The sequence below is a fragment of the Squalius cephalus genome (assembly GCF_949319135.1).
Source record: "Squalius cephalus genome assembly, chromosome: 1".
NCBI lineage: Eukaryota > Metazoa > Chordata > Actinopteri > Cypriniformes > Leuciscidae > Squalius > Squalius cephalus.
Genome location: NC_137122.1, coordinates 538,223 through 561,482, shown reverse-complemented (window position 1 = coordinate 561,482; position 23,260 = coordinate 538,223). Strand labels below are relative to the sequence as shown.

Sequence of the window (23,260 nt, the reverse complement as noted above, 5' to 3'; positions counted from 1 at the left end):
GTCATTCAAACTCAACACAGTGATGAACACATGAGGTCCAGGTGACATGGAAACACATTTCAATATTTATTTTAATGCCATTTGTCAGAGTCGTGTCAAAGAGACCTGGAGTATCAACAACAGTTACTGGTCGACCATCAACTTCACCAACTCTCTTTTCACAAACTGTCGTGACTGAATCTAGTCTTAATTCACTGACAAACTCATCTCTTCCCAGAATACTGTTTCCTGTTGCACTCTTCCCATTTCCTGTCTTCCCGATCAGAGCAATCCTCAGACACTCCTGATCATCTTGTTCATCTTCAGCACCTGAAAATCACAGCGGTAGAAAGAAAACTTAGTGAAATGAAGCTCAGAACTTTAATATTGTATATTGTATTATGTTGTATTGTAGAAGTTGCAGCTGAATGCTAATTGATTATGAACTGAAAAAAAAAAACACATCTTAAGTCAATCATAATAATAATAATAATAAACTCAATGGATGGATACCAAGCTAACAAATATTTGTTCTAAAATGTTTTCCAAATGTTCAGTATGTTTAAGAGGGTGGGGGGTGTTTTGGTTATGGGAATGTTACAATGTCCAGTTTTCTTAATGTTAATAGAACGTCATTTAAAGGTGTCGCGTTGAGTGTGTTTGCTATTTTTGAGTTTGCTTTAGATCCGTTTCCCGATCTGAGATTGGATGCCTTGGATGAATAAGGATGTCCGTCTACTGCTAAAGGCTCGTGACATTGCTTTCCGATCTGGCAATGCAGAAGCCTATAGCACATCCAGGGCTAAACTGAAAAGGGGAATACGGAATGTCCAACATAGCCACAAACGTCTGATTGAGGAGCACTTCAATAACTCTGACCCCCGACACATGTGGCAAGGGATACAGGCCATTACAGGTTACAGAAGAGTAACTTCAACCCCCCTTACCACCACTACCTTCTATGCTAATGAGCTTAATAACTTTTATGCCCAATTTGACTGGGACAACAACACTAAGCCTGTCAAAACTACCCACCTCCCACCTGATGACCAACCCTCAGACTCACTGACTCTGCTGTGCAGTCAGTACTGAGCAGGGTGAATATACGGAAAGCAGACGGCCCGGATGGCATCCCTAGGCGCGTGTGGAGAACATGTGCAAAGCAACTGTCTGGAGTCTTTACTGATATATTTAACCTGTCACTGGCCCAGGCTGTTGTTCCTGTGTGCCTCAAGACCACCATCATCGTCCCTGTGGCCAAGTGATCAAACCCAGAGTGCCTGAATGACTATCGACCGGTAGCACTGACCCCCATCATCACCAAATGTCTTGAGAAGCTAATCCTAGCTCACCTCAAACCCAGTCTTCCTCCTGCACTAGACCCTCACCAGTATGCATATCGTGCCAACAGATCGACTGAGGATGCCATATCCACAGTCCTCCACTCTGCCTTTACCCATCTAGATAATAGCAATTCATATGCAAGGATGCTATTCATCGATTTCAGTTCAGCTTTTAATACAGTCATACCATCTGATCTGATCATGAAATTACACAGGCTTGGCATCAGCATATCCATTTGCAACTGATATTGGACTTTCTGATCAACAGACCGCAGATGGTAAGGTTAAATAACCTCTTCTCCACACTACACTTCCTCTAAACACTGGTGTGTCACAAGGGTGTGTGCTCAGCCCATTACTGTACACCAGGGATAGGCAACTCCGGTCCTGGAGGGCCACTATCCTGCAGAGTTTAGCTTCAGCCCTGATAAAAACTCAACAGCCTGTATTTTTCTAGTAATCCTGAAAAAAACTGATTGCCTTGTTCAGGTGTGTTTAACTAGGGTTGGAGTTAAACTCTGCAGGACAGTGGCCCTCCAGGACCGGAGTTGCCTATCCCTCTTCACACATGACTGCTCCCCCATTCACATCACTAACTCTATCATCAAATTTCCTTGGCTTGATCAGGGACAATGATGAATCAGCCTACAGGGAGGAAGTGCAGAGTCTGGCTGCATGGTGTGCAAATAATAATCTTGCGCTCAACACCTCCAAAAACAAAGAGCTCATTGTTGATTTCCAGAAAGCAAAGGCAGGCACCCACACACCCATTTACATCAATGGGGCTGAAGTAGAGCGGGTCACTAGCTTCAAGCTCCTGGGTGTCCACATTTCACAAGACATCTCCTGGTCACTCAATACCTCCATTATGATCAAGAAAGCTCAACAACGAATCTTCTTCCTCAGGAAACTGAAAAAAGCTGAACTGCCCCCTCAGATACTCCGTAACTTCTATCGCTGTACAGGTTGTACTTGTGCAATAACAATAAAGTTGAATCTGATCTGATCTTGTCTGTCGTCGCTACATGCAAGGTAGTTCTGTTTCTTGTCTAGAGTTTTTGGTTTCTTTTATGTTCTTTGAAAATAAAGTTAAGCTAGGGAGAACAAGTATTTGATAAACTGCCGATTTTGCAGGTTTTCCCACTTACAAAGCATGTAGAGGTCTGTAATTTTTACACTTCAACTGTGAGTGACGGAATCTAAAACAAAAATCCAGAAAATCACATTGTATGATTTTTAAATAATTAATTTGCATTTTATTGCATGACATAAGTATTTGATCACCTACCAACCAGTCAGAATTCCGGCTCTCACAGACCTGTTAGTTTTTCTTTAAGAAGCCACTCATTACCTGTATTAACTGCACCTGTTTGAACTGGTTACCTGTATAAAAGACACCTGTCCACACACTCACTCAAACAGACTCCAACCTCTCCACAATGGCCAAGACCAGAGAGCTGTGTAAGGACATCAGGGATAAAACTGTAGACCTGCACAAGGCTGGGATGGGCTACAGGACAATAGGCAAGCAGCTTGGTGAGAAGGCAACAACTGCTGGTGCAATTATTAGATGACGTTCAAGATGACGGTCAATCTCCCTCGGTCTGGGGCACCATGCAAGATCTCACCTCGTGGGGCATCAATAATCATAAGGAAGATGAGGGATCAGCCGAGAACTACACCGCAGAACATGGTCAATGACCTGAAGAGAGCTGGGACCACAGTCTCAAAGAAAACCATTAGTAACACACTACACCGTCATGGATTAAAATCCTGCAGTGCACGCAAGGTCCCCCTGCTCAAGCCAGCGCATGTCCAGGCCCGTCTGAAGCTTGCCAATGACCATCTGGATGATCCAGAGGAGGAATGGGAGAAGGTTGTGTGGTCTGATGAGACAGAAATAGAGCTTTTTGGACTAAACTCCACTCGCCGTGTTTGGAGGAAGAAGAAGGATGAGTACAACCCCAAGAACACCATCCCAACCATGAAGCATGGAGGTGGAAACACATTATTCTTTGCGGATGCTCTTCCGCAAAGGGGACTGGACGACTGCACCATATTGAGGGAGGATGGATGGGGCCGTGTATCGCAAGATCTTGGCCAACAACCACCTTCCCTCGGTAAGAGCATTGAAAATGGGTCGTGGCTGGGTCTTCCAGCATGACAACGGCTCGAAACACACAGCCAGGGCAACTAAAGAGTGGCTCCGTAAGAAGCATCTCAAGGTCCTGGAGTGGCCTAGCCAGTCTCCAGACCTGAACCCAAAAGAAAATCTTTAGAGGAGCTGAAAGTCCGTATTGCCCAGCGACAGCCCCGAAAACCTGAGGGATCTGGAGAAGGTCTGTATGGAGGAGTGGGCCAGAACCCCTGTTGCAGTGTGTGCAAACCTGGTCAAGAACTACAGGAAACGCATGATCTCTGTAATTGCAAACAAAGGTTTCTGTACAAAATATTAAGTTCTGCTTTTCTGATATATCAAATACTTATGTCATGCAATAAAATGCAAATTAATTAATTAAAAATCATACAATGTGTTTTTCTGGATTTTTTTTAGATTCCGTCACTCACAGTTGAAGAGTACCTTTGTAAGTGGGAAAACCAGCAAAATCAGCAGTGCATCAAATACTTGTTCTCCCCACTGTAGATCCTGCATCCTTTCCTGTTTCAAGCTGCATTGTGACAGAACGACAGACCCTAAAAATGGATCTAACAGTGGTAGAGATTCTCCTCCTCTCCCAGGGGGGGATCTGTCCCTCGAGGCCCACACAAAGAGGTTTGTGGATTTGGTACCTTTCGTCCATTATGATGACACCAGCCTCAGTGTGTTTTTCTGAACTCAGAGACCAGAGCACGCCTGCCCAAAGATGGTCCTCGGGGGAGCTTCAAGGACTAGAGTAGAGTAGAGTGGGTGCTTGACCACAATAGATCCTCCTTTACCATCAGGGAGAGTGAGGAGAAAACCAGCTTGCCAGCCATCAAGCCTGCCACCAGAACAATCTCTGGGCGTCGAAGACTGATGTCCAGCATGGCAGATCCACCACTGATGTCAACGCGATCTACCAAGATGGCCGCCACTCAAAAATCTCTTCACGTCATGCCTGCCATCCTGAGCTTCTTCACATCATGCCTGCCAAGTCTGAGCATCTTCATGTCATGCCTGCTGATCCTGAGTCTCTTCACGTCAGTCCTGCTGAGCCTGAGCTTCTTCACGTCAGTTCTGCAGAGCCCAAGCTTCTTCACCCCAAGATGCTCAGCCCCGATCTGCCGGCTCCACCCTGGGCCCGCTGCACTTCCAGCTCAGCACTAGAGGCTTCCTGCTCTGGGTAAGCCACGCCCTCATCCACCACCCCGTTGATGGAATATGTCTGTTTTCAGGTTTATTTGATCCTTCACCTGTTGTCTTGTTAATTACTCATTAGTTCATTTGTCCCAGCTGTGTCTCGTTGTGATATATGACAAGCGCTGAGCGCGTCCGTCTTTAGCTCAGTGCCAGCCATAGCACGAGCGCAGTTTGAATCTGGCAGTTATGTCACGTTACCCCGCCCCCCCCCATCCCCTTACCAATGTCATCATTCATCATGATGTTTCACTGTAGACATCCCCCCCCACCCCTATATGCTAGGTTGTTCTGTTTCCTGTCTAGAGTGTTTTGCCTGAGTCTTTCTTTATGTTCTTTGTAAATAAGGTTAAGCTGCTGGAAGTAGATCCTGCATCCTTCCCTACTTCAACCTGCATTGTGACACATGTGTTCATTCATCACATTAAAAGTAACATTAAAACTGGATAATATTTAGAGATTTGAAGAGCTGGAAAAAGTGTGAATGGCTTAAGAGTCTGTGATTAGTGCTTGAATTATACACTCAAAAGGATGTATGAATCCTGAAATGAAAATGTAAAAACATTTGACACTTTCTGCCACAATACCATGGTTACAGTTAGCATTACTACAACATTAAATCCATAGGGAATGTTGGTATTTGTGGACTTAAAAGCCTTATAACTTCATGAACTTTTGTTCGTTCATGGCATGTTTCTCCTGGCTTCCAAGTCAGTGCTGTTTGATCTGATATACAGTATGTGGTTAAAAACAGAATTATGTGCTGAATTCAAATGCTTTCTCACTAGATCTTGCTGCAATGTTAATACTGAATTAAAGGGATAGTTCAGCCAAAAATTAAAATTAGCCCATGATTTACTCCTTAACTGAACAGCTTCGGAGTCATTGGAATAGATCTGTGAACTTTTTCGGGTTGAATGGTGGTCTTCTTGCATCGGGAAAGTCTCGCATCTCGCAAAGGGAAGTAAACACAGCCTTATATTTCAAATGAAGGTAATTATTGCATTAAAGTCTTGGTGTGACTGCGAAAACAGCGTGCGTGTGTTGAAGTTGCCGGCTACGCTCACTTGATTGAACGTAGGAAACCATGAAAATAAACTACTTACCGTGATCTCAGACTTTGTTTAAGTGGTTTCTCCAGTGTGGATCTTCATGTGTAGATTCAGGCGACTTTTAATAGAGAAACACTTCCCACACTGATCACACGTGTGCGGCTTCTCTCCAGTGTGGATCCTCTCATGTCTTTTCAGATGTGCTGATTGACTGAATCTCTTGTCGCAGTGTGAACACTTGTAAGGTTTTTCTCCAGTGTGGATTATCATGTGTTCTTTAAGGTGGTAAGAATGACTGAAATTTTTCCCACATTGATCACACTTAAACGGCTTCTCTCCAGTGTGAACTCTCATGTGTTTCTTCAGGTCACTTTTAAAAGGAAAACTCTTCCCACACTGATCACACTTGTGCGGCTTCTCTCCAGTGTGGAACATCTCATGTGTTTTCAGATTTGCTGATCGACTGAATCTCTTGTCACAGTGTGAACACTTGTAAGGTTGTTCTCCAGTGTGGATCATCTCATGTGTTTTCAGAGCTGATGAATGATTGAATCTCTTGTCACAGTGTGAACACTTGTACGGTTGTTCTCCAGTGTGGATCTTCTCATGTGTTTTCAGATTTGATGGCTGATTGAATCTCTTGTCACAGTGTGAACACTTGTAAGGTTTTTCTCCAGTGTGCATCATCTCATGTGTTTTCAGAGTTGATGAGTGACTGAATCTCTTGTCACAGTGTGAACACTTGTAAGGTTTTTCTCCAGTGTGAATTCTCTGGTGCAGTTTTAAACTTCTCGCTGTAGTGAAAGTCTTCTCACACTCAAAGCACATGTACTCTCTTACACCAGTGTGAATTTTCTGATGTGCGTGTAAATATGGCAGAAGTGAAAAACTCTTTCCACACACAGAACATGAATGTGGCTTCTCCTTCATATGAACTGTCAGGTGTGTCTTCAGGTCTGATGCCCTAAGAAATGTTTTGCTGCATTGATCACATGAGAACGGCTTCACTCCGGTGTGGATCATCATGTGACGCACAAGATTCAGTTTGCATGTGAAACTCTTTCCACACTGGTCACATGAGAACGGCTTCTCTCCGGTGTGGATCCTCATGTGAATCTCAAGATTTCGTTTGCTTGTGAAACTGTTTCCACACTGGTCACATGAGAATGGCTTCTCTCCGGTGTGGAACATCTCATGTCTTTTCAGTCGATCAGCACATCTGAATCTCTTGTCACAGTGTGAACACTTGTAAGGTTTCTCTCCAGTGTGGATCATCTCATGTGTTTTCAGATGTGCTGATCGACTGAATCTCTTGTCGCAGTGTGAACACTTATAAGGTTTCTCTCCAGTGTGGATCATCTCATGTGTTTTCAGATGTCCTGGCTGACTGAATCTCCTGTCACAGTGTGAACACTTGTAAGGTTTTTCTCCAGTGTGAATTCTCTGGTGCAGTTTTAAACTTTTCGCTGTAGTAAAAGTCTCCTCACACTCAAAGCACATGTACTCTCTTACACCAGTGTGAATTTTCTGATGTGTGTGTAAATACAGCAGAAGTGAAAAACTCTTTCCACACACAGAACATAAATGTGGCTTCTCCTTAGTATGAACTGTCAGGTGTGTCTTCAGGACTGATGCACAGATAAATGTTTTGCTGCACTGGTCACATGAGAACGGCTTCTCTCCGGTGTGGATCCTCATGTGAATCTCTAGACTTCGTTTGCTTGTGAAACTGTTTCCACACTGGTCACATGAGAATGGCTTCTCTCCGGTGTGGATCCTCATGTGACGCTCAAGACTTCGTTTGCTTGTGAAGCTGTTTCCACACTGGTCACATGAGAATGGCTTCTCTCCAGTGTGGATCCTCATGTGACGCTCAAGACTTCCTTTGCTTGTGAGACTCTTTCCACACTGAGTGCAGGTGAAAGATTTCTTGGCTCTTTTCTTTAAAAAATTATTTTTAGTCTTTGAGCGACTCAAAGGTTTTTCTCCAGGATGGACATGATGTTCCTCCTCCACTTCACTCAGTTCTTCACTCTCCTCCTTCACTTCACTCAGTTCTTCACTCTCCTTCTTCACTTCACTCAGTTCTTCACTCTCCTCTTTCACTTCCATAAGTTCTTCACTCTCCTCACTCTCTTCCATCAGGCCTGACATGAAAGAAAAAAATATCAAATTTAATTTTTTAAAATATTATGATAATTTGATAATTATCCCATGTTTCTTTAGCAAGAACTATTGGGGTAAGTGTACCCAATAAGCCCACCAAAATCTAAGTCTAGGATTTTTTCATAGAAATTGACAGTTTATAAGAAAAATTATTTAAGATGCAAGATTTATCTCTCATTTGAAAATGTATTTATTAGTTGATGTACATTTTAGAATATAAAAATAAGATAATTTAGGAATAAAGTCATAAGTCTGGCATGGGCTTAATTGGAACTTTTCAGCACGCATTTGTTCCAAATAAGCCCACATCATCTTTGATTCACAAATTATAAAAATTTATTAATTTTAAAGAAGTATAACATCAATATATTTATTCAGTAACAGTGAAGTATTAATAAAATTCCAGAGCCCTGGGTGGGATGGGTAGGTGTTAGTGGCCAGTGGTCTGGGACCCAACTTGGCTTGATTGGAGTTGTAGCTGGAGTCAAACTGGAAGTTTAAGCGGGTGAATCTTGGGAAGGAAGCCGAGTTGGGGCTCCAGACTCTGGGCTTAGGGGGGGGCTCCTAGTGGGCCCCCCACACCGGGAGTCTGGAGCCTTAATTCGGCTTGGCCCCAGAGTAATGGCTAGTCAAAGGTGGAAGTTTAACCGGGTGTATCTCGGGAAGGAAGCAGAGTTGGGGCTCCAGACTCTGCCCACACCGGAAGTCTGGAGCCTTAATAATTAATAACTCACATCATTTATGTAGCGCTTTTCTGGGTACTCAAAGCGTTTTTCATGGAAACGGGGATCTCCTCAACCACCACCAATGTGCAGCATCCACCTGGATGATGCGACGGCAGCCATATTGCGCCAGAACGCCCACCACACATCAGCTTACTGGTGGAGAGGAGACAGTGATGAAGCCAATCAGTATATGGGGATGATTAGGAGGCCATGATGGACAGAGGCCAAGGGGCAAATTTGGCCAGGATGCCGGGGTTACACCCCTACTCTATTTCGAAGGAAGAGACACTGGGAGGAGACCCCGGGGAAGACCTAGGACACGCTGGAGAGACTATCTACCTAACGCCTCGGTGTCCCCCATGGAAGAGCTGGAGGAAGTGTCTAGGGAGAGGGAAGTCTGGGCATCTCTGCTTAGACTGCTACCCCCACGACCCGGCCCCGGATAAGCAGAAGAAGATGGCCTCACTAACACCTCTTCCAGCAGCAACCTGGTTTTCTCAGGAGGTCTCCCATCCAGGGACTGACCAGGCTCAGCCCTGCTTAGCTTCAGTGGGAGACCAGTCTTGGGCTACAGGGTGATATGGCTCCTTAACCATTTAGGCGACAAGGTTTTTTTTTTTTTTTAAATGCTGGATTTTGACATCAAAATTTCAAAATCTTGTGGCTTGAAAGGACTTAAAGATAGAGATATACTGTAAATTAGAAAAATATTGGGGATGACTGAAAGTGTATGTGGGGTGTAAATAGACTCAGACTCATAATTAGGAAATAGTAGATCTTGAACAGACGTTTGAACTTATTTGCATATTTATTTATATATTTTTTTATCCTCATTCCAAATGATGAGAAAAGAGGAAACCAACAATAACAGGAGAAAGTACTAAATTATTATTATATTATATAGTAGTAAAACGCATGTGAACAGTAGCCTACTTTTTGATCAGTTCATCAGTAATATTCCAGCCCTATTTCTTCTACCCCTGATGCCTTTACCTCTAGCAACAGTCAAAATTATCTGTTTGTGCTTCGTGAACACTCGCGCCTTGCGCGGCAAAGTTGTACCGGGAGAAGCGCGGGCGGCACCATTGCGCGGCAAAGATGTACCAGGAGAAGCGCGATCATTAGACGGCCGATCGTCATTTCCAAAAGGCAAATATTCCCCTTCAGAGTCAGAATCGGCAAATAACATTTGCAACACATCCTCACGGTACAAGTTTTTATTAGTCATTTGACGATTTTCTCTCACAAATCTCACAATTTACTCAGACGCTGTGAACTGAACTGCTTCCGCATCAATGACACGATCGCTCACTTGCTCTGCTGTTTCCTCCAACACTTTAAATAGGAACATGATGTCATTTTGGTCTTGAATCGAAGTATTACATGTCTGCCATCTAGTGGTAGGGAATACAAATGAGATATTACACCATATAAGGATCTACAGCCTGTTTTATTAAGTATGACGTCTTGTCGCAATTTTGTGACTTTGTCGCTTAGAGGGTTAAGTCGGCTCAATAACCCAGCATAGGGGGCCCACTGGGTGACCCCTCCATGCCCGGAGTCCAGAGCCCCAACTTGGCTTGGGTCCCGAGTTTTGCCCAGTCAAAGCTGGATAGGAAGTGGCAGTATCTCGGAGCCGGACGGTCACAGGGGCTCAGGACAGTGGGGAATGTAGATTACCTCTGAGATCTCTCCATGCCTGGAATCTCAAGCCTTAAAGGTGGGGTATGTGATTCTCTTTTTTGTCCATTTTTTCAAAATCACTTGAAATCCTATTCCTAACCCACTTACAGCCACTGAGTTAGAAGCACTGAAATGAAAATTAAGCAATTTAATCATCTGTGGAACGGGCAGGACTCGAAAAACTCCAGCCAATCATTTCCAAGACCACCTAGAATCATTGGACGGTAAGTTTGTCAATCAAACGGTCATGCCATACCCCCTTCGTGCGCGCGACCCCTTCGTACGCATACTCAAAGCTCGTGACCCAGTCACAGTAAGTGCAAGTCACCCCGGTACAGTAGGTGGTAAGTTGTAAGTTGGTTGCGATCCGCCAATAAAACCAGAAAGAGAGACAGAGAGAGAGAGAGAGTAAGTGCAAGTTGCTTCCGTTTGTAGAATGGCAGACAAGACACCAGCACACAAAAGGAAACCTATATGAGAGAGCAATTGCGAACAAAACGGCTGAAAGAGAAAAGGCAAAAACAAGGGTCATTCTAGGCACTGCTTTCCAACGCTGGCGGCAACTGAAGGACCAGGAAGGACTACCAACAGATGCGGCTGTGCCATTTTTTTCTGCTGGACGGGTGAGAAGCCGATGAACTATTAACCCGCGCGGACATGTTATGGTGTATTTTTGTCATTTACACGACAGTAAAACCACAAAGCTAACGGGTCTTTATGAGCACTTGCCGTTAGCATATTAGCAGCTACATGTGGCTAACACAAACAACTGCAATGTTGTGGTCCTGGCGATTGGCTTGTAATCTTTTATAGTCAACGTCTCTTAGTTCATAAGTCTGTATTTTATGTACTGTATTTAAAAACGTGCCTTCAGGCATTTGTGGAACTAGTAACTACAACCCTTTTTTGGAGGTGAATAAAGAACGTAGAACTAGGGCTGGGCGATAAATCAATTAGTAGTAAATCGTCATCACCTGTAGTAAATGCCGCTCCATCCGAAATGGCGCTCGATTTACTACTAATCACGGAACCGGCTTTACTGACGAGATGCGCATGAGAATTGTAGCCGATTTATAGCCCAGCCCTACGTAGAACTAGCTAGCTAACTAACCTGCTTGGGGAGGAATAATATAATCTTCATTTCTTTTCATGCTATCATATATGTGTCCACACTGTATGGCGGTGGAGCTCCCAGCCATCTGTGAAGTATGGAATGTCAAGTGGAGACTTTATGTTGGCCAACAACATACTCTTATCAGGCAACAACTATGCCAAAATGGCACTTTTGTTCAAGTTCATGAACATGGGTATGGTCGATTGGTCAACTTTCTTTGCCATACAAAACAACCACTGTTGTTGCCAGTATAACAGAGTTCTGGAATGAGAAAAGATCAGCCATAATTGCCCAGCTACATTCAAAAGGGCCAGTTGTTGTCCTTCGTGAGCTACAAAGGTGGTGGTGGTAGTCAATAAATGTCAGTCATGGACAACAAAGTCAACTGAATTTTATTTGCAAGACATGTACTCTGTGTAAACTAGACATCTATTTACCTCTCAATAGTTTGTGTTTCATTTAGCATTTTCCTACCCCCTTCAGTGGTTGGCTTGTCTTTTATCTCCCTTTTGTGTATTTACCATTTTTGCCATTGATATTTGTTTTCAAAGGTGATGGCCGCATGGACAGTCCGGGATTTAGCACACAGTACTGTACGTACACGGCAATGGACAAAGACTCCAAAAAAATAATTTCAATGGTCAGCCTGGACAAAGGGGAGACACAGAGAAATTCTGTTGCCATGGAGAAGGAGGGTTTCATGCGCACCATAGATGCTCTTCGTAAAGACCTGGATGTTCAGGAAGTGTGTACAGATGGCCATTAGGGATAAAGGCCCTGTTCAGTAAGTTCATGTGTTATACACCAATACCCTTTTCTGAAAGTTGCTGGCTACATATAAGATGGGGGCATTTGTCAGTGTTACTTTGATTATGTTTACAGTACATTGATATTTTCTCTTGTAGGCACAGGGATATACAAAGACATCGGGGTGGTTCACAGTCTAAACAAAGAATAAGAGACTTCGGGAACTTACTCCTCTCTGCTTTTCATCGAGTTTGGAAGACTGTGTTTGTGCTGTGCTGTTTACCTTGGATTTACCTTGGATTTTACTAATGAGATGAACATGAACTAAGCCTAATAACGTATGTATCTATATATAGACAGAAACATGTTGAAATGTGAACTAGACTGGTAGGCAATACATGTCCGACACGAGGATGTTTTTATATTCTATAATAAAACACAGCATGGTAAAAGTAGGCTAGTATGAGTGTATACTAGGGCTGGGGTAAACGATTATTAATTAAACGATTAGTCAGGCGATTATTTTATCGATTAGTTGACTAATCTAACGACTAATTGGAATTAATTCTCCTGTCTGTTATTCGCATATCTCTGTTGAACCGTTACTCCGATGGATTTCAAACTCGACAGCTGTCTGGGCACGAGTAAGAGCAGTGCCAAGTCTGACGTTGTTTGATGAGAAATGCAAAAGATATCGGTAAATATATCGGTAAAAGAAGCACTCAGAAGGTTGTGGTTTAAAAATAAACATTCTGACATAAACGCTCTGTCAGCTACAATGTTTACTTCTGAATAATATAAACGTGATAAATCCATTTTGATTAATTTGAGTAAAAAATGTGTTTTCTTTACCAAGAAAGTGGCAAGATGAAACCCACTATTTTCTGTTTCAAACTTTCACATAGCATCTTTAGGTTATAATAACATAAATAATTCAAATCCAGATTTAGATTTTCAAAGATTTATGATAAAAAACGGATTATTGTTTCCCAAAAATGCAATAAATTCACAACTTTTTTTTTTTTTCAAAATGCAATTAATCCATTGAATCAATATAAATATTCATATGTCATATTGAAACTGTTGAAAATACACAACAAAGTAAGTTGATCCACATTATGACAGCCTCTGAACTCGGTCAATACTAATCTTATATAACTTACAGGACTAAACATAGGCTACATTCAATAGCCATCGCTAAGAAATACCTCCTGAACTTTATTGACGGCGATCAGCTGTAAAATGGCTTGGTCCTGCTCGGTTTTCGTTGACTTTGAGTACAAGAATTTAAAGTTTTTAAAAGATCCCCTGGGGTTAACGTGTCAGCGTGACAGAAGTTTGATGCTGTCGTGTGAGAACGAGCAACAGTCGGCATTCCTCTTCCTCCCGCGTGCCTCATCTTCTTAATCTCCTCACGTAAATTATTAGATTTCGATGGCTTACATTTCTTTCCTACGGCAGAAACCACCACAGGTTCATCAATGCCGTCAAATGTATTAATTTTTTTGTTTGTTGATCAAAAAGTACAAAGTAGATAAGGAAAACTAGGATGCCGGGTGTATTCAAAGCGCCGCCGTTACTGTTTACAGTGCGTGGAATGGTGCGCTGTGATTGGTTGAGCGGATTTATGGCATTCTGCAGAGAAAGGAGACTGGCGTTTGTCGCGGTTTGGAAAGAAAGGGAGAAAACATGACAGAATAACACGGCGGCGGTGTGTGTGTGTGTGGCGAGCTGTACCTCCGGGAATGGTGCAAAAAAGAAGAAAAAAAAACCTTGACGTAATTCATCGTCGCACCGCTACAGCACTAGTGTATACTATGGTGAATATTATAATGTTTAGAACCGTGTTTACTGTTAAATACTGTGTTTGTGGATATCTGCTCAAACGTAGATGTATAATATGGTAACAATAATTAGTTTAATAGTTTTGAGCAGCTTGATCCCTTCAGTAAATGTTCTCCGCACGCGTTTGAAAAGCAAAATGCGCCAAACAATAGGCTTCATTTTTTTACTCCAAATGTTTATTTTCGTTATGACATTATGAAATGAGATTAAGGTAACATATCGGGGTATCTGTACAATTTTTAAAGTCAAATTTAAGGCTTTTTAAGACCTTTTTAAGATCTGAAGAAATCAAAATTAATACCGTGCATTAGGGGGTGCGCAATATTGACAAAAATATGTCTCGATATTTTCTCATCATCTTATGATAAGTTTTGTTGATAATAATTAGATTATTAATAATTATTTTACTGATTGTGTTTTTGCACTGGTACCCTGGCTGGTTTAGGCCTGTTGTTGACAGCAGACCCACGAAGATATTCATATTTGTATATTCTATGCAGTGGTCAGTTCACAGTAGTGACCGAAATTAACATTTTTATTAAGGGGCAATAATAATATTTCCCACCTTAAATTGATTTCCAGGGGCATTTTCACCTATATATGGACATTGTTTCTAAAAGTATTTAGAGGTATGCATTTAGGTATGCTTTTAGGTATGTCAAATTCTAACATTCAAATTAAATTATATTAGAACAACACAGTCCCAATGTCAAATTAAATCATTAAATTAAAATCCATCCTTGCAGTGCAGAGGTGACACAGAAGCGGCATCAGAACTGGCATTAGCCTACTATATTTACACTTCATTTACAATTGCAGAAATCAACATTTAAATATGAAATGATTTATAATTTTAACGTTTTAATTAAAGGCTACTTTAAATATGAAACTAAAACCACCAGTAGGTGGCGGCAAGTCACTGTCTTAAGCGAGTTGTTGGAGTCATTTATTCAACCGATTTGATCAAACGGCTGATTCATTCAGAAAAACAAGTGATTGATCGCTGTCTGTTGGACTACGGCTTCATTATGACATTCTCGTCGGCGATATGAAGAGAAATTATATCGGCACATTATATATGGCACATTTGCAGTTGTGCACAGGAAAACGGCACTCTTGCTCATGTGATATTCTAATATAACAACATAATATGTGACCCGATCTGGCGAAATGAGTCGGAAGTCGCAACGTTCCATTTTAAGATATGGGCCGATTATGTGGAAAAACAATGAAATAATATTATTTTTATTTTTTATTTTTTTTTGCTAAATTTCAAAGAACAGACATTCAAAAATAATCTCCTAAAGTTTTGTAGTCCAGATAATTGAGTAAAGGTATTTAAATGACTATTAAATTTTACAAAGTTTTACTAAATTCGCTGGAAATGAATATTACTTTTCTCAACTCCTCTCGTCACCTGAGCATTTCCCGGGAATCCCCTCAAACGTCTCTGCTCTCCAAATATGGTTTTACACGTTGTATAGAACCAATCAAAAAGCTTAGAAATGTACACAAACGCTGATCATTTGTCAATGGGAAGCCCCATTTCGACTGACCGGCACGCGATTGGTCCAGCCATCCTCCTGTCAGACTCGCAGCGCTCTGTGTAAACAAGCTAGCAGATCTCCTCAGAAAGATTAAATATTATTAATTTGAGAAATGTCGCTGTCAAAAGGAGGACCTCTCACTGGAGGCTTCTAACCTAAGCTCTGCTGCTGGTCAGCAAGAGTGGCTAAGGCTAGTCAGTGATTGTTTTGGATATGGAGACGTGTCATCCTCTGATGACAGCGACAGCGAAAGTGACAGCCCTGTATGGATGAGAGTGAGTGCAATTATTCTGTGAGTGTATTTATCTGCAAGGAGAATCCATTACAATGTGTTTGATTTATTTTAACCCAATATTTAACTGTTGGTATCTCCGTTATGAATATGTTACACTGTTATTGTCAACTAGCCTACACAAAGATATGATTGCATAGGCTAACATTATTTGTTCTCCGTTTCCTTGTCTCTCTGCCTCTCTCACTTTCTCTCACACACACACACACACACACACACAGACACACACACACACACACACACACACACACACACACACACCCTCTCTCAAGGAAAACTGTAGCACCTCTGTTCAATCTTTCTGATTTTAGTAAATGTTTGTAAAAGTGCCTTTTAAATTATTTATTCAAATAAAAACTTTAAAATAATTTGAGCTTCAGCCTGGCATAATAGCATATATTAATGTCTTTGGTCAAATTAAGCTGTACAATAAATAGTTCATCCCTTTAAATGCAATGGATTTTGAAAGATATGAAAAAAAAAACGGGCAAAAAACTTTAAAAGTGATTTTCTCAGGTTTTCAGTTGGAAAAAGAGGGCAGACGACCATAATTCAAATGTATATATCTTTACAACCATTCAAGGTATGACTTTGACTAGGATATCATTTGAAAGCTTATGGTCTCCTCTTTCCATTAATACCAAAATCTCAATTTTGAAATTTGGGTCACTGTGACTCATTTTGCTGGATCGGGTCACATATGATATTATATAAGACAAAAACTCATTTGGGCACATCTATAACTGCACTGACACATCGCACAGTGAAAGCATGAGAGACAAACGCGATGTCAGCTCGCACTCGCAGTGCCTCGTACATAGTTAAAACAATGATTACAATATCATCATAGTTCAATATCGCACACTCCTAAGCACACATAAAGACTGAACTTACAACTGAACTGACATTTACTCGTTTTCTTCTCTCCTCTCGCGTGCAGGAGACAGACGCAGGCTAATATGTGCCGTAAGTGACGCGAATTGTCACGTGAACAAGCAAATCCACAAAGATAGAATTAAAAAAATACGTAGGCCTACGCTAATTAGATAGTTTTAATATCGAAAGCATTTAGATAAGTCTAAGTCAAAGTGGCATCTAAAATCTAAGACCTTTCATAAGTAAAAATAAGACATTTAAAAAAAAAAAAAAAATATATATATATATATATATATATATATATATATATATATATATATATATATATATTAAGACCTTTTATGGCCTTAAATTTTAAAAAAAAAATCTAATTTAAAGTGATAATCAATATATTTTTCTCTAGTGCAGTGTTACTGAAGTGTTCCTGTTTAACGATTTATAGGCTATTGTAATTATGCTATATATAAAATGAACACCAGGTTTGTTGTGCCTTGTAGGCATAAGCTATGTGCTGTGCTGCAATATATATATATATTAGGGATCGATCGATATGGATTTTTTAGTGCCGATGCCGATACCGATTTTTTTTCATCAGCCTTAGCCGATGAACTTACGGGCTGCCGATTTTCTTGGACCGATATTTGGAGCCGATACTGCTTTTGCTCACTCAGTTTACATCATAAAAATGACAATGATCTAGAAATATAGAAAAGAATATAAAATTTAAATCATTTAAATTCTTCCAAGTTTAAATAATGGTAAAACAGTTCAAATCATAAACAGAAATAAACACAGATATAGTAGCCAACAAATGCCCTCGAAGTCATTCAAGCCCATGGAAATTGTGGTAGATATTTTCCTAAACCTAACTATCTGGGGCGTCTCCACTCGACACCAATACCTTTATACTCTAGCTCTTGCGTCTTCAGTCGACAACTGGCCAAGTTTCTAACTAACTTGTTTCCCTAAACTAGCTTCCTAAACTAGCTTCCTGCGCAGGAATAAATTGACAAACAGACCTGCAAATGTCCTTTAAATACTTTAATCACGGCCAGGAGATCTTCCCAAGAAGCAAGGCCGGAGAATCTCAGACAAATTCCATTGAGAATCCCACCGTAAACACAACAGTTTTTATAGTATAGAGGTGTGACATAAATTTCATGCTGCATTACATAATTTCCCCACTATTTGATTGGTTCTTCATATGCAAACCCCTCTGTTACTGGGTAAAGCAAACTCTGATCTTGTGATTACTTATCACAAGGTTTTAACGATGACTTCATTTGTTCTAACAGACTTGTCTAGTTTCACTTCCCCTTTCTGTATTATTAATACACATAGACACATACACTCAGTCACAAGTTTTTCCCCAAAGAGTTTTGAAACATTTAAAAGCATATGAATGCTCTTCCTGCAAGAGAAACAAATGTTAGTTGTTTAATTAAAGTTGATTAATTAAAATCCACCACAAAATCCAGAGGGATGAGTGGATGCGGCGCTCCCTGTCACTGAGATGATGCTCTTTTCTAGTTTTCCAGAGCATGGCCAATGTTTGCCACTAAACCTCCAGCTTTAATGTTTTTTAAACATTTCTTGTTTTACTGCTCTACTGGCACACACACATGTTGTCCGTGACGGGCGGCACAAGAGAGATCACTCTGCCTGAATAAAAGGATAATATTATTAAGGATTTAGGTGGGAAAATTATTATTATTATTTATTATTATTAATATTATTATTTTGGAGGATTTTTATCAAGCTTGTATATTTAAGTTCAGTACTTTCACTTTAATGACAATTAATAGGTACTTTTCATTGCCATTTAAGTGAAATAACTGAACATAAACATACAAGCTTGATAAAAATGCTCTTTTAGAAGAAAATTTCAGATGGAGGCTTTTGCATATGAAGTCGTCATATATATATATAATTATATTATTTAGATTTTTTTATTTAAATGACTATTATTATCATAAGTAGATAGGCTATCTTTGCATCAAAAACAGAAGAGAGACGTAAGCATTATTTCTGCCATCTGTATAGCCCGAAAATCATTGCCTGTCCTCTGGTTTGTATAATAGTAACTTGTGCAACTACATTTGGATTATTAGACAATGTCGAAATAAAGTGAATCTGCAGTGTGTTGCATTCAAAGGCGTGTAACTTAGGCGTTGTAAACAAACGTACATCGACGGATCTTCTTCTGTCTGTTCTCCAAAATGTAATCAAATGTATGTTTCTGCAAGCATGTTTAAACTGTGTCTACGGCAGGCAAAGGCATGATTCATGAGTGAACGGAGCATCGCTCAAGCCCAGAAACAAGATACAGCGCGCTCGGAATAAACTACGCATTTAACAACACAATACAGTCACGAGAGGAACGTCGCCCACCGTAACGGAGTAAAAGTACAGTTTTTTTCATTAGAAATGTACTCGAGTTAAAGTAATAGTACCCACATTCCAAACTACTCTTAAAAGTAAATGTTTTCCAAAAAAATACTCAAGTAAATGTACTTCGCTACTACCCACCTCTGAAGACTCGACGCTGAGACCCAATGAGGGAAGAAGAGACACGGCTACTAGCTCTCCTAGCTCTCCTAGCTCTTTCGCGTCCGGCCCATGGACAGTAAAAGGTCCGGCCGGGATGTCTCGATCGCCACAGGTCCCGGGACTCAGCTTCTGCGCTCCACAGCCGCCATCGTGTGCCAAACAATAACACTGGTCAGAGAGATACGACTCTCCCACGGACTGCCATGGCAACTGAGGGACGCGGAAGTGACGCGTGTGGACGAGCACGAGCACGCGCAGCCGACAGCTCCAGTGTTCCCGAAGCGCGCTCGCGGTAAGCTGAAGAAACTACTGTGTGTCTGACCTTTAAACACTTCAGCCGTCCTCTCATGAACCTAGGCAGTAGTTGTGTTTTATGTAGCCAGCTTTAGTTAGTGCTTACTGGAAGAGAATAGTTAATTGTGGTTTATGTAAAATGTTTGTGTAAAAAAAAAAAAAAAAAATATATATATATATATATATATATATATATATGTCGTTCAATGTATATAATATATAATTAAATGTTTTGTTGAATGCAATTGGTTGCCTTGTACATTTTTTGTCACTTGTAATAAAGAGTACATTTGATATGGGTTTATGATGTGCAGTTTGAAGGACGTGTACCATGGTGACTTACTCTGTGAACCTAACCTGGTCGGCAGCAGGTTCTCTTCGGTAAACCCACAGTTTCTATCGGTCTCCTCCCCTTTTTAAAAGAGGAAGTGGTGTTTAAACACCTCATTCATTCTTCCCGTTTATACTTAGATTTAAACTTAGATTCCATAAAAATGTGAAATAATCTGAATGGGTAGAGATTGTTTGATGTGTAGACACATAATATTAGCATTCCCTCTATAGGCCTCTCTGTGGCAGCAGAAACTCTTCATCCCCATCGTCCTGTGAAGATGAGCATTTGGCCGAGTATAGCCTGCACTTTATAGCACTATTTGTCATAATGTCTGGTGTATTGAGTGGCTGCTTACGACTGACTGGGGTTCTGTCGGGACAGGAGGCTCCAAAAGACAGATATTACCATCAGAATCTATTGGTCCAACAAAAAACCCAAAGTAAAATAAATGGAAATATCAAAATAGCCTATATAAAAAATAACACATATGTAAACCTCTACATTTTATGAGGCCCTTGGATCTTTGGGACTGGCTCTGATCAGATCATGAAATCGGCCATCCCTCTGTCATATTATTAATATTATTAATACCACTACATTTAATAATATTTAAGTATTTAATCATATTAATATTGTTTTTTTTTTATAATATTTAATATTATTTTACTCATACGCTGTTCATATATTGTTGTCATTATTTTGAGAATGCAACACACACACACACACACACAAACACCATTTTTTATTCATGAGGATATTGCATTGCATATAATGTGTGTTGGCCAACTAGAGTCTAAAATTAAGAAACCCCTAGAAAACAGTAAAAAAAAATAGGGACATTGTGTGTACATGTGATTTATTTTAAATTGGCTACTTCATTTATTATTCCAATATCCAAATATGATGCTAGATCCCACAGGGAAAAGGGGATTTTCTGTTTGTGACGTGTCTTTGCCTTCTTTGTTCTGTAAAATAAATATGTAACATAATTAGGTACTTTAGTTATTATTACCACAATAGCGTAACGCACGAAGGCTACGTTTCTCAGCACTGAGAGTGAATAGATAAACGCCTGTTTCTCCAGACTCACAGCACTTTCATCATCACTCACATTATATTAAAAACTAAAACGACCAACTGGTTACCAACACACGACTGTTGATCCACGACGCCGCCGTTACTCTTAATGACAGCGTTACACAGTCACGTCGTGGATCAACAGATCCAGGAATTCCACTTTTCCGGTCGCCACAATGTAACTAGTAGAGATGACGAAAGTTGGTCATCAGATCACGTTGCAGTTAACGTAACAGTCACGTTTTTTACGTATATTGAGTGATAACCATGATCAATTGGATAATGTGTTGATGAACTTAATATGGGTTACACAGTTAATGCGACTTAAGTTAGATGAAGTTACTGTACAACAGGCAATGCCTTCAGCCAGACCGCGTGTAATGTAGCCTACGCGCTGCTGAATCTGGGGAACCAGGAAACATGAGTTTGCCATTAAACATTTTATTTGCAAGTAAACTATATTTTGCATCCATCAATTAAATATGTTAGATGAATTTTAAACCCTTACAGGAAAAAAACATGTTTTCCGCATGTTGTCCACATTTGTTCATGTCTTCCCAAAAAACTACAGAGTGATTGATCATGAAAAAAAAGGTCAAATGTACTCGATAACAGCCGTAGAAGAATCACACTCACAAATGTTATTTTTCTATTACTTATTTTATTTTTATTACTTGTTAGATTTTTTGTACTTTAATACAAGTGTAATATAACAATAGGATATGTTAATTATCTCTTTAGATGTATAGTGTATTGTATTTGTAAGGTTTTGAAACTTTATTTTTCAATGTAATGCCATGTTTGGTCCATTTGCTCACAGTCTCATGTAAGGGAGATGGTCCTCGCTGCAGAACACGAGATCCAGGGGGCGGGGCTGGATCCACATCCAACTCCTCCCACTGCATATACTTTGCCCCTGTCAGATGAGCCAGCGTATGGGTGAAGCTGCAGCCCGTGGTCGCCAGCGTTTGCTCTTATCAATGTAGGTCATTTAGGAGAAATGAGAAACTCAAACTCTTCTGTCTGGAGGACAAACAGCCTGTGTGTGTAGTGTGCTTTACTTCACAACTACACGACAATCACACAGTCAGACCCATCAGTGAAGCGGTTTCAATATATGAGGTAAGACAAATGTCTCTTGTTTCATGTGAACCATAATTAGTCATAAACACAGACACATGCATGCACTCAATATTTACTCAACTTCATATGACATTTACTGTAATGTGGAAAAAGTATCTATCCTGATTTCTTATGTTTTTTTTTTGTTTTTTTTACATGATAAAGTTTTAGATCTTCAAACTAAATGCAACACAAAACAAAAGCAATATCAGTAAACACAGAATACAGTTTATTAATAACGTCTATCACCCGTGTGAAAAACTAATCACCCCCTTTAGTGTATAAATAACAAATAGGGGACATGAAACTCGACAGATGTCCGGGTTTGAAAACTTGTGATTAACCTTGTGACTAACAATGAAGTAATCAAGAAAACAGAGTTTGCTTCTACCTAGTAAGAGAAGGGTTTGCCTATGAAGAACCAATCGAATTGTAGGGAAATTATGTAATGTGTCATGTCATTTTCACCATGCTCCAATTCTATAAAAACTGTTGTATTCTTGTTGCTGGTGGGATTCTCTCTGAAATTGGTCTGAGATCCTCCGGCCGTGATTAAAGCATATTCGAAGGCATTGTCTGATGTCTGTCATTATTATTGCTGCACAGCAAGTTAGTAAGTGGAACAAGTTAGGGTTAGGAAACTCGAAGCCAGTTGGCGACTGGAGACGCAGTGCTAGAGTATAAAGATTAAGTGTCGACTGGAGATGCCCCAGGTAATTAGGTTCCAGGTACGTAAGAAACATCTACCACAAGAATAATTTTCATTACAGCTGTAAGATCACTATGTACAGTTATGATTCAATATAATGGATTCCAGTTTATTATTTCTGTAAATGAAAAGCAGCATTTATCCGTTATACTGTATGTTAGGTATCCGAGTTTATCTCTGATGTTAATGATGTGAAGTGTTGATGTGTGTCGACTGAGATGATTGAAGTGAATGTGCTTTGATTTCAGTCTCAAGCTGAGCACACAGAGCATCAGATTAAACAGCAGTTTGAGAAGCTTCATCAGTTTCTCAGAGATGAAGAAGAAGCTACAGTCACTGCACTGAGGGAGGAAGAGGAGCAGAAGAAGCAGAGGATGGAGGAGAAGCTGGAGGAGATGAACACACACATCTCAGCTCTTTCACACACAATCAAAGACATGGAGGAGATGATGAAAGCCAGTGACGTCT

At 40.4% G+C, this 23,260-nt stretch overlaps 1 protein-coding gene across 4 annotated transcripts; it reads right to left on the bottom strand.

The window, feature by feature from the left end:
• Nucleotides 1-18: 18 nt before the first annotated feature.
• On the bottom strand, nt 19-19,461 carry LOC307169651 (uncharacterized protein). 4 transcript variants are annotated; one of them, XM_079890380.1, is made up of 4 exons: nt 19,221-19,435; nt 15,673-15,844; nt 5,766-7,943; nt 19-309 (listed from the first exon to the last, which is right to left on the bottom strand). In XM_079890380.1, the coding sequence occupies exon 3, from the start codon at nt 7,863-7,865 to the stop codon at nt 5,784-5,786; it is 2,082 nt and encodes a 693-aa protein (XP_079746506.1). In that variant the 5' UTR covers nt 7,866-7,943; nt 15,673-15,844; nt 19,221-19,435; the 3' UTR covers nt 19-309; nt 5,766-5,783. The 4 variants fall into 4 exon arrangements, with proteins under 4 accessions (XP_079746506.1, XP_079746507.1, XP_079746505.1 ...); XM_079890381.1 differs by having other exon boundaries at nt 19,236-19,435; XM_079890379.1 differs by lacking the exon at nt 15,673-15,844 and having other exon boundaries at nt 5,766-7,858; nt 19,236-19,461.
• Nucleotides 19,462-23,260: the final 3,799 nt, after the last annotated feature.

Excerpts from the sequence above, each read along its gene's own strand:
- LOC307169651 (XM_079890380.1), bottom strand. The coding sequence starts at position 7,865 with ATGTCAGGCCTGATGGAAGAGAGTGAGGAGAGTGAAGAACTTATGGAA.